Genomic DNA, 16881 nt, shown 5'->3' with positions numbered 1-16881 from the left:
TATAGTACTGATTCCTGGTGGTAACAATCTCATATCAATTTGATTTTAGCTGATGACCTTGATATTTACGGGCCTGATAAAGTAAAGGGGTCATCAATCACAAGTTATTCTAATTTTAACCAAAAACATTTTTTAATACTGTACAGAATACTCTAGTTTTGCTTCAAGAATATAAACAAATGTACAGAAAGAGAAAGATGGCATTCCAAAAAAGAGAGCATCTGGTAATTAGGAGAGACTTTAATACAAAGTTGTGAGCAAGTATAAAACAGAGAGTTTCTGGCAAGTATGAACTAGGTGAAATGAACCAATTGTGTGTGTGTGTGTGTGTGTGTGGGGGGGGGGGGGGTTTCAAACATCACGGTCAAAGAAGGGTTAGATTCCAGAGCCTTCCCTAGCGCCAATTACTTTTCTAACCATAGACTGGTTTGGACAAAGATCAAAGTAAGATCTTAGTGTCGGAAGCAAAAGACAAGAAAAACATACCTAAGGGAAAACTGGAATTCATCATGAGAACCCCAAAGGAATTTGAAAGAAAAATAAAAGAATAGACGCAGGATAAAGAAAAGAGATGGCCAATATTCTCAATGCAGTGTTGAGTACATTAAATGAGCTGTACCCAAAACAACAAAATGCACAACAGAAATGGATGACAGTCAAATATTTAGACCTTATAGAGAAAAGGTGTGATGTAAAGACCGGTGGGTAAAAAGCAGAGAACACCTCAAATTATGTGCTGATGTGAAGAAAGCCTGTCTAAGAGCCACAAACATCTGGCTGAGTGAACGAGCTGAGAAGCAGTGGAAGCTTTCAAGAATGCCACGCGAAGAAGGCATTTTTACCAGTCACGATCACAGCTAGAAAGAAGTATAGGAACCTGTCGCGTTATGTACTCTGAGATAACACAGGCTGCAACTGGATGCAGCTTTAACCGATGGCTTGATCACCCGCTGTTGAGAGGAGAAGCGCGATCTTCCTTGCATCAGACGCACCCTTGAGGTCTGAAGCTTCAATATACAGCAGAAACTTTTGCTTGAATGTCCGCCAGTTGGCACTGAGATTGCCGGAGGTCCTGAGCTGGTGAGGAGACTGAATCTTCTCCATGGGGCCGGGATACATTCGCTGGTATTCACGGAACGGACTGAGGTAAACCACCTCGATTAAGCAGTCTCCTAGTAGCATGATGTGTTATGTACTCTGGGTTAACACAGGCTGCAACTGGATGCAGCTTTAACCAAAAGATACTCCAGACCTTGAAGTTGTTCAATCTGATTTATTGAACCAGTAGCACAGTTCTCTATGAGTTTGACTCTCTGCTAACCTAAGTGTGGTTACTCTGTCTGACTGAACCAGACTAGCTCTTAGCCATATGCTGTAGGTGTGATACTGTACATACACCCTGACTCACTCTGTAGATGTTCATCAGTGGAAAGAGGCAGAGTGTGAGTGCCTCATGCCTTTTGTAGTGAGATACCACCCCTGAGTGTCCTGCCTGCTCATTGGTCATGTCCTGTTCTCTGTGTTCATTAGCTGCCTGTCTGTGCCTGTCTGTATATCATTATCTGCATGTCTGCATATCATGACAGATCTCAGGGATAGGCTTAGGTATAAAGGATTAAAACAGAGCTTTGTTATCAGTACGAGAGCAGTTTGAGATGGGGAAACTACTGAAGGAAACTATTTGAAGAAGGACCAGAAAAGATAAACAATGACGTTTGGAAGTTAAGTGAAGGAGAACTACAACTTGAGGTACTGAAAGATTAAATAGAAAAGCCATAAAGAACATCAAGAGTGGAAAGGCAGAAGGACAGGATCAGATACCAGTGGAAGCATCTAAAAGTGGGTGGTGAAACAATAGGAGATTAAATTAAAGAGATAATTTTTTTTTAAATTTAGGGTACCCAATTCATTTTTCCCAATTAAGGGGCAAATTAGCATGGCCAATTTACCTACCCTGCACATCTTTTGGATTGTGGGGGTGAAACCACGCAAACACGGGGAGAATGTGCAAACTCCACATTGACAGTGACCCAGAGCCGGGATCGAACCTGGGACCTCGGCCCCGTGAGGCAGCAGCACTAAACACTGCGCCACCGTGCTGCCCTAAATGAAAGAGATTATTGATAAGATATGGACAAAAGGTGAATGACCTTGTAAGTGGAGACTGTTCAAAACATTGTATGCTAAGTGTCATCAGTCTTGTACTAATACTGCTACATAATCATCAGAGACTCGCCCACTGTGTGAAGTGGTAGAGGAGCAGTTTGGCTTCAAGAGTTCCCAGGGACATGTGGCTACATCATTAAAAAGTTGTGGCATATGGAATATGCAGATGACGCCACACTTAGCCAGAACAAACGAAAATCTAAGAGACAACGGCAGACCTGGTAAATGACACAGTGAGTCTATTGGACAGAACATGAATGACGCAAAGACCAACATTGTGGCTTTAAATGGCAATGGAAAAGTCAAGATCGAAAGCACTGAGATGGAGGCAGAGGACAATTTAAGGGGTACCTTGGTTCAATGATAAATATCAAAGTGACACCCAAGAATGAAATCCAGGTTAGATTAGCTATGGCGAGAGGCTTAATCAGTGTCTTTAAATCCAAAAGTATCAGTATGAAGTTGTAAAAACATCTGGTACAGTCACTCGTGTGGGGTGTTGCATTCAATTGGTGTGAGAGTTGGTCTCTGAAGAAAGAGCATGAGAGGATAAAAGCTTCTGAAATGTGAGTATGTGGAGAATTAATAAATATCCGATTAAGGGTCTGGTAAAAATGAATTAATTTAAAAAAAACATTTTATTGGAGGCATTTTCAAATATATACATAACAAAGATGAAAAACCCATAAACCAACTGCGACAACAACAAACAGCCAAAACATCCTTAGCCCCCCCCCCCCCCCCACCCCCCAAGTGAAAATGAATTAATGATTAAATAAAAAGAACTTCAAATGTGGGCCTCCTATCAAACCACCATAGCCTGTAAAAGGACAAATGAGGTGCTGCTATAAAATGTAAAAGGGTGCTTTTGTAGAATGGTTGTTGTATCATGTTTCTGACTATGGTGTGGCCTTTCCATGTTTTAACAGCTTACAATCGGTAAGAGGCGTAGTCTTCTCCCACATCCCTTCAATCAATAAACTGCAGTCCAGTCAAGGAAGAGGTCAACATCATAATATAAACATAAAACTGTCTAAACCAGAGTAGCACTTATACTGACTTTTCTCAAAGGGTTCGGCACTCTTTCTCCCAGTAGAAAACAGATTAGTTTTGTGCTGACAGTCTGCATAAGAGTATCTATTTCTAATCCACTATTTCTAATCTGTCTCTTACTGGGTCCTAATGCCCTCTGTGAACAGAAAACCAATTCATTTTAGCTTTGGTGCATAAATAGTTAAGTACTTTTGTGAATAATAATGGTACACATCATGGTTTATGTATGAATAAAAATAAATAGAGTTTCTCTGAAAAACACATTAAATTGTGATTTAGTAAACATAACTTTTAAACTCTTTATGTCATAAAACATTGCAAAGCAAAGCATCTCATGAGGATGGGCATGCAGCAGAAGTGGAAGAGGAGTTAGGCAAGTGATACAAGGCAAAGTCAGTTTTGAGAAAGGTGTTGAAGGAAGAGAGTAAGATTAAGGTGCCGGGTTTTATGGGGAACATTATATTATGTGGAAGGTCGAGTGGAGAGAGGGACGGCTGCTAACAGGTCAATTTTGGGTAGCTAACTGGCCAATGCTGAGAGTTGAGGGATAACGAAGAGTGAAGTGATGGGAATGGTGGGAATGTGAGAAAACATTGTGAGGACAGGTAAAAGCAAATTCCTTTGGATGCTGAAATCTTAAATAAAAACAGAAAAAGCTGGAAAATGTCAGCAGGTCTGACAAAGAGTCACATGGACTTGAAACGCTGGCTCAGTTTTCTCTCCACAGATGCTGTCGGACCTGCTGAGATTTTGGTTTTGATTGAGGGGACAGGTATGATTAGAGGATGGAATTTAATGGGTTTATGATGCAGGGGACATTGTGTTGGAATCATGGCAATAGTTGGTACTCAGCAGATTGGGGAGAATACTATTAGATGGGTTAAGTTCGGAGGTGATGAAGTTGCAGCAGCAGTGATGATGAGATCAGGATGTAGGAAGGTGATATTGTGGAGGTGGAAATAGGTGGTCTTTGTTGGTGGCTGGAAAATGAGGTTTGAAACTTACCTCAGGGTTAAATAAAACATTGTGTTTGCGCAAAATTGGGCTCAGGGTGTTTGCCGGAGAGAGGGATGGAGATTAAGGGTGAGGCACAGGGATTCTGATAGGACGTGCTGACCTTTGGTTAAAGGAAGTTCTTGCTTCAACCAGGACCAAGGCGTGTGGGAGTTAAGGATAGTGCAGAGAAGGAGATCTGAGTGCTACTGCCTGGGTGATTGAAAAAATGAAAGTTGGTTCCATGTCTGTGAATGATGTCAGCAAAGGGTAGCATGTAGATGGGGCAGCACGGTAGCACAGTGGTTAGCATTGCGGCTTCACAGCGCCAGGGTCCCAGGTTTGATTCCCCGCTGGGTCACTGTCTGTGTGGAGTTTGCACTTTCTCCCCGTGTCTGCGTGGGTTTCCTCCGGGTGCTCTTGTTTCCTCCCACAGTCCAAAGACGTGCAGGTTAGGTGGATTGGCCATGCTAAATTGCCCTTAGTGTCCAAAAAGGTTAGGATGGGTTATTGGGTTACGGGGGTAGGGTGGAAGTGAGGGCTTAAGTGGGTCGGTGCAGACTCGATGGGCCAAATGGCCTCCTTATGCACTGTATGTTTTATGTTCTGGATTAGGAAAAGGAAGGTAAGAACATCAACTGGGGTTACAGCTGAGCTGATGGTGGAGTGAGAGAGCAGAAGGTGCTGCAACAGATGTGCAGATTTCATTGAGGCGATTAGGCATGGAATCAAGGCTAGGCCAATGCCATGGAAGTATCACACGGGGGAGAGACAGTACCTAAAGAGAGAGTATTGAATACTATTAAAAATAATTTAGAGTAAGGATTAATTAAATGTTTTGTCACAGTCTTAAAGGATATATTGGTGACTTTGAGTGGGGCAAGGTGGGAATGGGATTGAATGGATTTCAAGACAGGTGAAACTGGGCAGTACTGAATCATTTAAATACTTCAGAGAGGGAGTAAATGGGCTGGTGAATCTTCGGAATTCTTTACCTCAGAGGGCTAACGAGGTTCAGCCATTGGGTATATTCAAGAGAGAGATCAATCAATTTCCAGATATTAAAAATATCGAGGGATATGTGGATACTGCGGGAAAGTAGCATTGAGGTGGAAGATCAGCCATGATCTAGATGAATGATGGAACAGGCTCGAGGGGCTGAATGGCCTACTGCTCCTATGAAGTTTGGAGATTGGGCTGTACACGGTGGGATGGATCTATTGAGGAGGCGTTGACATGACAACAATTTTTTTTTTGGGGGGGGAGCAGAACCTAATCAGATTTGTTTTTATGTGAGACACGAGGACATATGAACACTTTTAAAATTCCTGCAATGATTTAGTCCCCAGAATGTTATTCCAAAGTCTTCATTTCTCGACATTGGGATCCAGAAAGAGAACATGCAGTAAACGGTGTGACACTAGGCGCGGTATTTAATCAAACAGGGGGTTATTCTGTCGGCCAATGAGATATAAAACGAAATTAAGATGGGACAGTGCATTTGGAGCGATGATAGTTTACTCTGTAATCAGAGCGTGTGTGAGCCGGGTTGGTGAGGAATGATCTGTGGATGACAGGACCTCTAGACAGCGCCTGTCCAGAAGTATAATCAGCAGAGATTCCCATCTGATATTTGCGCGGCGCAGCAGTGGAGGTAACCCGTGGGGCTTTAAGACCCAGGGCCCGGATACTTGGAGAAGAGGAGTAGTATCCATGGTAAAGCGGTGACGCTGGCTTTAACAAAGCTTATTTAATAACAAGATCGTCAGATAACCAGGCCATTCAGAACTTTCTGCCCAGACTGTTAGCTTGCCGTGTGTGTGGAGGGACTGGTCACGTCTTTCCCCAAATGAAGCTCCCGTTAGCTGCAGCGCCAAGAATCTCAGTTCGGTGAATATCTCGAAGTCTTGTCCTTAGAATGAATGCGGAGGGCGATTAAGGAATTACACATCTTCAAACTATGTCGCCTCAACAGGATAACATTGGTCAGAGCCGCTCTTCCTCGCTGACGGGGGAATCTCGAATACCGGGCTGCGGGCGGTCAGGAGGGAAGAAGGTAGCCGCGAATTTAAACCAGCTCTTGTACGAAATGTTGATCGGGCTGCTTTCCTGGAAACCCGGGTGTCCATCCACAGGATAGATAGCAACCAGCTCGCCGCTTTCTCGAGACAAGTACACGCTTGTTGTTCTGGGCAATTGTTATTAGTCTGTGATTGTTCTGCGGCAGTTTATTTAGTCAAATACTGTCGAAAATAGAAGAGTTAGTTGTTTTCCAGTTTTCTGTTGGTTCAGCTCACCTTCTTGGGGCAGGGGATAGGGAAAGGTCACAGTAAATGAGGATCTCCTCCCCCTGATACTAAACCAAAACTGTTGGTTTTGCCAATCCTTGGTGCAGACAGCAATTCTACAAACGCCAGTGAAAATTCTGACATGAAAGCAAATAGTTCGAGTTTTAAACTGCTCTGGAGGGTCAATGTCTGAGGGCTATCCACAGTGTGTGAATCGAAATTGACAGCTGGTAAAGCACACCATTTACTGCGGGCAAAATTTAACAATTTTGACTAATTTCCTGGCTCCTGTTCGTATAGAAAATAGTCACCCCATAAATGGGGTGTGTGTGTGTGTGGGGGGGGGGGGGGGGGGGTAGGGTACAGGGGTACAGCCCAGCACTCGGGCTGCACGGTTCGTGTTGCATCTGTGTCTGGCCCGGGACCGATGGGAATCCAACAATGCTTTTGCAAACGGCTGATAACTGGATTGTCCCAGCACTAATCGAGCCCAAGTGGATTATTTGCCTTCAGGTAGGGTGGGCTCAGTCATTCAGTTCAAACCGTGGTGGTCTGTATGAAATGTCTGTTTGGCTGTCAGCTGTAATCGTGTGGAGCCAAAATAAGTTTTTGGGTGGCTGGTCACCTGAGATAGTTATAAAAAGAGGAACTTAAAAAAATTATAAGAACATTTGTTCTGATTCATGGTCAGAAGATTTTGAATGCGATTCGAGACTAACAAAGAGAGAGTAAATCACGACTCGGTGGCAACACGCTAGCTGCACAGTGTGAGGTTCGGTTCTCCATTGGCTGCTGGGGCAAGGGCTTTGTAATTTTATAGCTCCCGATGAGCTTTAATTAATTATACAATTAAACAACTCACCGCTTCTTCCCCTTTGCTGAGCTGCAGTGCCTGAAGTCTGCAGCCAGCCAGCGATTTAAGGTTCTGTTTGACCCCCTGAATTCATTACTTGGATATTGAACAAGTAAAATTCACCCAACACCCAAGTTGGCCACTGAATTGATCTGTGATGCTGAACCTCAGAAAAATGTGAAGACCCAAATATGTAGCAGTCAGTTTATATTTCCGATAAAAGGCTGTGTGTGTGACTGCAAATATGTGCCTACCGGAGAGGGGCTTGTGTAATAAATGTACGGTTTTATCACAAATATTTTTGATAGAATTATGTTGTAGTCGAACGGGCAGTCTCGAGAGCAGTCCTCGGGATGAAAACAGCTAGCTGACCATCCGTGTAAACTTTTTCATTGGAACTTGATTGTAAAGGCAAGTCTGGCAAAGGCTGAAGATTGAGCGATGAATTGCTGGGATGTTTAGCATTGCTTAGCCTCCCTTTGGACTAGTTTGTCAATATTTGCTCCATAAACAGTTGCTAAAAATGATTATATTGAACAAATAGTATGGTTATAAACGTAGGAATGACTTTTTTTGGAATGGCATTTTTTGTTGTTGAAGGTTTTACATTCTTCATATCTGACACCACTGAAGTTACTATAAAATGACAACATGCGTTCGGCCCAAGCTTTCGGTTTGGGTGTCCTTCCGCAATATGAACAACGGTCCTGATCCCATGTATGGGCTCTGCTCCCTATCTAACCCGCTCTTAAATGTTGACTTGTTGTCTCCTTCAATCACAAGCTCTGGAAGTACATTCCATGACTTAATCCTCTGTAAAATAAGGTTTCTTCTATTATCTGTCTTAAATCTATTCTGACCAGATCTGACCACATCTGTGGAGAGAGAAGGGAGCTAACGTTTCTATAATCTGGATGATTTTGTCAAAGCTCTTTGCGAAAATCATCTAGACTCGAAACGTTAGCTCTCTTCTCCACCGATGGGGTCAGACCTGCTGAGATTGTCCAGCATTTTGTGTTTCAGATTCCAGCATCCGCATTAATTTACTTTTATCTCTTCTTTTGTCTTTTGATTCTAAGTTCAATTAATCAATTTCCATTTCCTGTGCCCCGTCCTTTTATTATTTGTAATACCTTTTTTCAAATCCCCTTTCAATTTCGTCTGTACTCTTTTACAAGTCTTCTTCTTTGTGTTTCCTCATTGTAGACACAATGCTAGTGAAATTATGCTGCGAAATTCAAAACTACACACACTGCCGTGTTACTAGCGATTCGCCATTATATCTTGCCTTTTATAATTCTACATGGTTTGCCATAAATCCGGCACAAGGTCTTGCGTTGTGTTTATGGCATTATCCACTTGAGGGGCTGCTTTTCTTGTCTTGTGAACCTGAAATCCATCTATCCATCCCCTTCACCCTACTTTTCCCATTCAAAGTATAATCATTACATTTGATTTTTCTTTACCAAAATTCAGCGTTTCACATTTACTGCCACTGAATTCCATCTGCAGCTACTTTGCTCATTTCACCATCTCGTCAATGACTCCTTGAAGTTTACTTTGAATCTTAGAATTATTTGTGCCTCGACTGGAGTCTCGTATGAGAATCGAACTTGGAATCTAAATCATTGTACACTGTGAACAGAAGCAGTGAAACTCTGTGGGATACTGTTACCCACTGCCATCCATTGAGAAATGGCCCCTAATCTGACTCTCTGCTTCCGCCCTTCAAACCAATCTTTAATCCAATTTGTTACCCTCCCATTAATTTTATATCCTAATCTTCTCCAGTTGTCTCCTGTGTGCTACTATATATCAAAGGAGAACAAATTCTGCTGGGAGGTGACTGAAATGACCTGCCGGCTGGGTGGCGATTCAATATTATTTTTGCTTATTGGAACATTTTCTGCCAAATGTTAACTGAAAATTGATGCAATTTTTATGTTATTGATCTATTTCTCCCACCCCCATCGTTGCTAGGGCTACACACTCTCTCACATACTCACACAAACACTCACACACACACTCGGGGCCAATTTTTCCTTTAACTTTATTTTGCTCTCTGCTCGATAGTGTTCCAGAGTGCATAATAGCAGATGAGAGATCAGGATCTCAGTAAAATAAAGGATTAGTCCATTGCATGATTTTGATGTGTAGGTTAAAGTAAAGGATACGGAGGTAAGAGGGTGCAGTGTAAATAGGGATATAGTATGGATTGCCACGGTCTAATTGAATTGTGAGCAGGCTTTGGGGGAGAAATCTTAATCTTTTTCCTTTGGTTCTTATAATGGGAAACAAGTTGCACAATAATTAAAACCTTGTGTCAAAGCATTGCACCTAAAGCAGAGTTCCAAGCTCCAAGTAACTTGTACTTATTTGGGAGACTATTCCTGTAGTTGCTTTGTAGCAATTAGGTTTTTATTTCATTTAACACGGGGGTGGAAGGGAAACCAAGTTTCAAAGATAGTGATTTGCACTAGATAACATTATCTGTTTTGTATAGTTGATCATAATATAGATGGAGTACAGGAGAAGTTTCGGGCATTTTAAAAATAGAAAACAGTATGTCCTTGTGTAATTTAATGCATCAAGAAAAGCTGAAAAGAAATACCTCAAAAGATACAATGCGATGAGATTTTCTATGATCAGTAAGCAGCACGGTGAGATCAGGACCAGATGAAGCAAAACTGCCAAAAGCCTACATTACAATTAATGGCTGCCAACATCAAATTTAAAAATGCATTATTTTCACATGGGTTTTACTGTGTAGGAAGTACAAATGGATTTGGGAAGAAATTAGTGTAGGGCAGTGGTGGGCAACCTGCGACCCTGGCCCACATGTGGCCCATCAGGGTTCTGAGTACGGCCCAAGAGACATTTTGTTGCCTGTTGCCCATGTGTAGGGTTGTTACATTTGGCTGGTTTCCATCCATTTAGTTATTTTCCTACCAGTATGACTGAAGTGATACATGCATAAAGCAAGGGCAAGTGAAACGAGGTGTATGTTGATTGCTCACAACATTAACCATGAGAGCTGTGTGCTCCCTTTGCGTCCAAAATGTAAATATCTATTTTGATTTTTCCATTTGTAGTTAATGTCAGTTCTTTTAATATATGAATGATTATGTATTTACTGTAACTAATTATGAAATATTTGGTGTGGATTAAATCTATTTAATCTCATTCATGGGGTCATAGTAAGGGGATTAGGGGTTATGGGGAGAAGGCAGGAGAACGGGGATGAGAGACATATCAGTCATGATTGAATGGCAAAGCAGACTCGATGGGCCGTATGCCCTAATTCTGCTCCTATGTCTTGTGGTTAGTGAACAAGCCCGATTACAATCTTGCAGCCCACTGGGATGAAGGAGGGCCCCACCCATGAAGCCCACTAGCCAAGGTTGCCCACATACTGGTGTAGGAGAATTCTGTGTTGGGTTGCTTAGAGTCTGGAGTTTCTGTAAAGTGTGTTAGGAATGCAAACACTGAATGGGTAAGAAGGAATCATCCATTCTAACCATGGCCGTAATTCTCCAGCCGTTGGGATTCTCTTTTCCCGCTGGCACTTCCACCTTTGGGTGTCCCAGTGGCGTGGGGTAGTTTCAATAGGAAATCCCATTGACAAGCAGCGGGAAAAGAGAATCCCACTGCCAGTGAATGGCACACTGCCAGGAAACACATGGCTGAGGGAAGGGAGAATCCCGCCCCATATCCCAATTAACATCCACTTAAATATGAAACTAGGTCTATGGGCTTAAATATCATTATGGGCTAAGGTTTAAAATAATATGCTTTACCATGAAAATGATATGACGTCATCACCATTATTTTTGCCAACATTAATTCCCGCTCCTCACCTCTAAAATAAAACCCATTATACACTCTGAAGTTAAGTGCTCAAAAATGTAACTTCATGATTCATTAATATGGCTTGTAGTAGGGTGGAAACCTAGCCTCATGTCAAAGAAATCTCCCCAAACCCCATTAGGCATAGATAGATAGATTTTTGATTAATAAGGGGATCGGGGTTATGGGGAGAAGGCAGGAGAATGGGGATGAGAAAAAATATCAGCCATGATTGAATGGCGGAGCAGACTCGATGGGCCGAGTGGCCTAATTCTGCTCCTAAGCCTTATGGTCTTATGGTGTGAGTTCCACTGAGACCTTCAAAGGCAATCAATGGCAAAGGCTCCTGAGGTAGCTGGTGAATTCTCCACAGCAGGCCCTTTTATTATGATGAAGATGTGCCCAAGGCATTCCAGCTGGATTTTGAAAGTCAGAAGGAATGAGGAAGAATGTCAGTATAACCGTTGTCGGCTCCAAGTTCCTGACCCTCCCTAATCGGGATGAGGCTCGACATTTTCTCCAAACTAGGAACTTTGGGACTGGGGTTTCCAAGAACATAAAAGGAATCTTACAGTTTATTCAATTCATCATATCAGTCTGTAAATTATGATTAGTTTTGGTATAGATGGTATGGATTATTTTGCTGGTTATTTCGCAATGATAAAAACTAGGTGTATATAACTAAATTTTAAAAAATTATACAAAATATAACCAGGCACTGCAATTCACAAAGGTCATTCAGTCCCTGGAGTATGTTCCAACATTTAATTGGATCATGTACATCAACTTCATTTATCCACCTTTGCTTCACTTCTTTAAGACCCTTACCCAGCAAAAACCCATTAACCTCTGTCTTGATAAGTTCAATTGACCCAATATCCACAGCCTTTCGAGTAAACAGATTCTAGATTTCCACCTTGTGTGGAAAAAGTGCTTCCTGAGTCCACTCCTAAATGGAAAGATATACTGGCATTGGAAACCGTTCCAAGAAGGTTCACTAGGCTGATTCTTGGGATGAAGGGGTTGACTTTTGAGGAACATTTAAGCAGTTTGGGCCGATAATCATTGGAGTTTAAAAGAATGAGAGGTGATCTTATTGAGACATTTTAAGATTCTGAAGGGATTTGACAGGGTAAATGCTAGGAGGATGTTTCCTCTCTTGGGGGAATCTAGAACACGGGGCCACAGCTTAAAAATAAGGGGCTGGACTCTCACCTGCGGAATCTCCGTTGCGCTGGCAGATAGGGGATTTCCCGATGGTGCAGACCTGCCCACAATGGGAAACCCCATTGGTCAGCTGGCGAGTGATGTGTTGGGTGTTCTGGATCACATACAGGTCACTAACACTTGAAGTAGTGCAACACTATTTTATTAAAAGGTTAACTATTTAAATATACTTGAACTGTGGGTAAATACGACACCGGCTTTAACTAAAGACCTTTGCCTTGTTCTAACCAGTTGATGCACTCAGCACATGGTGAATGTCTGTGTTGCAGGCTGTGAGCTCTGTGCTCCTAGCTAGCTGCTACTCGAATGAGCGGGAACTCTGATGTCCCGTCTTTATACTGTGTGTGCTCTCACTGGTGATTGGCTGCGGTGTTGTGTATGTTGATTGGTCCCATTGTGTGCCATCAGTGTGTGTCTGCACCATGATATACTGGTGTATATTATGACATCCCCCCTTTTATATAAAAAAATGTGCCTGCGTGACAATAAATAGTGTGTGGTGAATGTTCCTGACTACGTGTCTGCGAAATATTTACAGAACTATGTACATAAAACTAAGCTATTTACATGGGAAGGTGTCTGGTGCAGAAAAAAACAGCGTGTCACACAAATAACGAGATGAACACTATATACAAACCACTTGAACGATTAAACGGAAGAACAGAACAGACCAGAGAGTCCATTAGTGCAAAGTTCACAAATTAAATCTCTGAGGTGGGTGACGAATTCTGGTTGACCGTCAGGGTGGCACACCACTCATCGTCTGGATCGATGCTGTATACTGACAGCGGCTGGTGTCTTTGCTTCGGGGACAGCCTGTTTTTCGTGACAACACCGACTCGAAAAGGTGCCTTCGGGTCCTCGGTGTCACTGCTGTGCGGGAGGTCGGAAGCGGACTCGGTGACCATGGGTTGGATTGCCCGAACATTCCTGCGAGGCTGGCTGAAGTGATATGAATTGGAAGGCTGAGCTGCTCGACAGCAGGCAGCATAGTGGCAAAGTCTTCCACATCGTAGGCATTGTTGAGTTTTTGCGGGGCATTGCCGCTTTAAATGGGTGGAGACACAGTTGCCGCACGTTGTGACGTCAGCACGTTCACTGCGCCACCGCGTGTTTGGCTGCATGCTGCGCGCCTGCGCATTACGTTCCTCCATGTCGCCATCTCCTCGTTTGGTGCGTACAAGTGCGGGAGTCCGCGAAAAGCGCGCAAAATGGCCGCCCTCATCTAGGCTGAGGCCCTGGAGGTGTTCGATCACTTGGACCCGTTCCACCTCATGGGGACCTTGCTGCGCCGTTTCAGCCGCTTGTATATGGGAGTACCGACTGATGGCATTTTCATGTAGGACACAGGTCTCGATGGCGGTCGCTAGGGTGAGTTGCTTTACTTTGAGGAGCTGCTGACGTAGGGTCCGACTGAACACCGAAAACGATCTGGTTGCGTATCATGTAGTCTGAGGTGGGCCCGTAGCTGCAAGATTGCGCAAGGATGCGGAGGTGCGTTAAAAAGGATTGGAAAGGTTCGTCCTTACCCTGCAAATGCTGCTGGAACACGTAGCGTTCAAAACTTTCATTCACCTCTACGCTGCAGTGAGTGTCAAATGTGAGGAGAACCGTCTTGAAATTCGTCTTGTCTTCGTCATCTGCAAAGGTGAGAGAGTTAAAAATATGGATGGCATGGTCCCTGGCCGTGGAGAGGAGAAGAGCAATCTTTCTGGTGTCTGTACCTGTCCGTGGCTTCGAGGTAGAGCTGGAAGCGCTGTTTGAAAATCTTCCAGTTGGCCCCGAGGTTGCCGGCGATGCGGAGCGGCGGCGGCGGGCTGATGTTGTCCATGTTGCAGAATGACGGAATGCTGGCGGAAGGCAGATCACTTGCAGGTAGGTCTAAGAAGTGCTAGTATGCAACCACACCTGGTATCATGATGTGTTGGGTGTTCTGGATCACATACAGGTCACCAACACTTGAAGTAGTGCAACACTATTTTATTACAAGGTTAACTATTTAAACATACTTGAACTGTGGATCAATACGACACTAGCTTTAACTAAAGACCTTTGCCTTGTCCTAACCAGTTGATGCACTCAGCACATGGTGAATGTCTGTGTTGCAGGCTGTGAGCTCTGTGCTCCTAGCTAGCTGCTACTCGAATGAGCGGGAACTCTGATGTCCCCTGTCTTTATAGTGCATATGCTCTCACTGGTGATTGGCTGCTGTGTTGTGTATGTTGATTGGTCCCACTATGTGTCCATCAGTGTGTGTCTGCACCATGGTATACTGGTGTATGTTATGACAGCGAGATGGAGAATCCCACCCAAGGAATCTCCCATTTAAGATGGAGAGAATAAGGTGAAATTTCTTCTGAGGGTCTTTATTACAGAGCACCAGAGCCTCGATCACTGAATATATTCAAGACTGAGTTAAACAGATTTTGGATCAACAAAGTGGTTAAGGGTTATGTGGGGCAGGTATGTGGAGTTGAGGCCACACTCGGATCAGCCATAATTTTGTTGGATGGTGAAGCAGGTTCAAGGAGCCAAATAGCCTACTTTTTGCCCCTATTTATTGTGTTCTTACACAAATATTGGCCAAGACGTCAAGAATAACTCCTCTGCTTTGCAATGAAATAGTATCATGAGATCTTTTCTGTTCACCTGAGAGGGCAGGGGGGATCTCAGTTTAACTTTTCACCTGAAAGACAGCACCTCTGACAGTGCAGCAATCCCTCAAAATTGCAATCTTCCATTTTCTAAACTGAAGGACAGAGGCATAAAGTTTATGCAATTGGGTCTTATAATTTAAACCATTTGAAACCCTGGTATCATTCTGGTGAATGTGCGCTGTACTCCTAAGGCTGATGCATTTTTTCCTGAGGTTCTGCATCCAAAACTGAATGAAGAACTCCAGTTGTGATCTAAACAAGGCTCTGTATAACTGAAGCTTCACTTTTGAATTCCAACTCATTTCAGATAAAGGCCAGCATTCCATGAGTCCATTTGGGCACGATAGATTGTAGCAGCACAGTATAGCAAAAACCTAAATGTAGGAACCTCAGTGCATTATTAAAAATTAATTACCATTTCAAAATCGTGGCAATTCCACCAATGCAGTGACAGTGTTTATAACATAGTCACAAGGTGGAAATATCCATCATTACCTCAATCAATTCCAATTAGTTGACAGCTTCTGAAAATTTCATTGAGTATAATTCAAATCTTTAGCAGTCGCATTTATCGAAATCTATTTGTGATATGCAACTTATTCCCGGACAGACACTAAAACAAAATCATTGGTAACTGGGACTGCTATAATCCACTTAAATCTTTCCTACTCCATGTTTGTGTGCAATCAACCAAAGGAGAAAAAAGTTCAGAACACAAATAGTAGGCCATTCAGCCTGCTCTGCAATTCTATAAGAAAATGATTGTTCTGATCGTGTCACTTTCCTGCATGCCCCCTACTTACCCCTTGGCTGTCTTACTTAGACTTGGTTCCTGGGACCAATGTGCAGCAAGACTTGCCTCAGTTCATCATAATTAATTTTGCTCCAGCCCAGGTGGTGTCCCGCTCTTGAAGGTCCTCTTTAAATGCACTTCATCAGGTCTTCTATGGCTGGTTCCTTCTTTTTCCATCTGTTGGTGTCCATTTTCTTGCTACTCTTGTGGGGTGCGTCAGTCTTAGTTATCTCTTTGTCACAATGACCCGCAAGTGCTTCTGGCCAGTCATATTACGCACTTCTTGATGCTGTCTCGCCTTGTGATGCCCAGGATGTTCATGGGCAATGCTGGTGAAAGACGTCCAACTTACATGACACCTTTGCTCTTCTCTTCCATGTCTCACTGGCATAGATTGCAGTTTGCAAATTTGCAGCTTCAAAGTCTTTTGATAGTGTTCGATGCCTGGACCGATTGTCACTGGACTAATAATCCAAACATCCAGGCTAATGCTCTGAGGACCTGGGTTCAAATCCCACCACAGCAGGTGGAGAAACTTGAATTCAATAAAAATCCGAAATTAAAAGTCTAATGATGATCATGAAACCATTGTTGGTTGTTGTAAAAACCCATCTATTTAACTAATGTTCTTTAAGGAAGGAAATCATCCATCCTTGCCTGATCTGGCCTACACGTGACTCCAGACCCATAGCAAGGAAATCTTCCATCCTTACCTGGACTGGCCTACACGTGACTCCAAACCCATAGCAAGGAAATCTTCCATCCTTACCTGGACTGACCTACACGTGACTCCAGACCCATAGCAAGGAAATCGTCCATCCTTACCTGGACTGGCCTACACGTGACTCCAGACCCACAGCAATGTGATTTACTCACCAGTTCAAGGGCAATTAGGAATGGACAATAAATGCTGGCCCAGCCAGCGATGCCCTCGTCACCAGAACAAATAAAGACAAAGTGGAGCCACTGGAAGATTGAAGCAGCTTTACCAATTCCCACCCTGGA

The 16881-nt window shown here is 43.2% G+C and overlaps 1 protein-coding gene across 2 annotated transcripts in view; it reads left to right on the top strand.

The window, feature by feature from the left end:
* Positions 1 to 5738: 5738 nt before the first annotated feature.
* arhgap20 (Rho GTPase activating protein 20) overlaps positions 5739 to 16881 on the top strand; it is a 202951-nt gene continuing 191808 nt past the window's right edge. Inside the window, exon 1 of one of the 2 annotated variants that reach the window (XM_072476806.1) lies at positions 5739 to 6268. In XM_072476806.1, the coding sequence (XP_072332907.1) occupies positions 6173 to 6268 (96 nt within the window). In that variant the 5' untranslated portion in view covers positions 5739 to 6172. The remainder of the gene's footprint in view (positions 6269 to 16881) is intronic. The other variant, XM_072476805.1, reaches the window with a different exon arrangement.

The sequence above is a fragment of the Scyliorhinus torazame genome, chromosome 15 (assembly GCF_047496885.1).
Source record: "Scyliorhinus torazame isolate Kashiwa2021f chromosome 15, sScyTor2.1, whole genome shotgun sequence".
Classification (NCBI taxonomy): Eukaryota; Metazoa; Chordata; class Chondrichthyes; order Carcharhiniformes; family Scyliorhinidae; genus Scyliorhinus; species Scyliorhinus torazame.
Note: the sequence above shows the minus strand (reverse complement) of the source record. Positions and strands in the feature narration are given on the sequence as shown.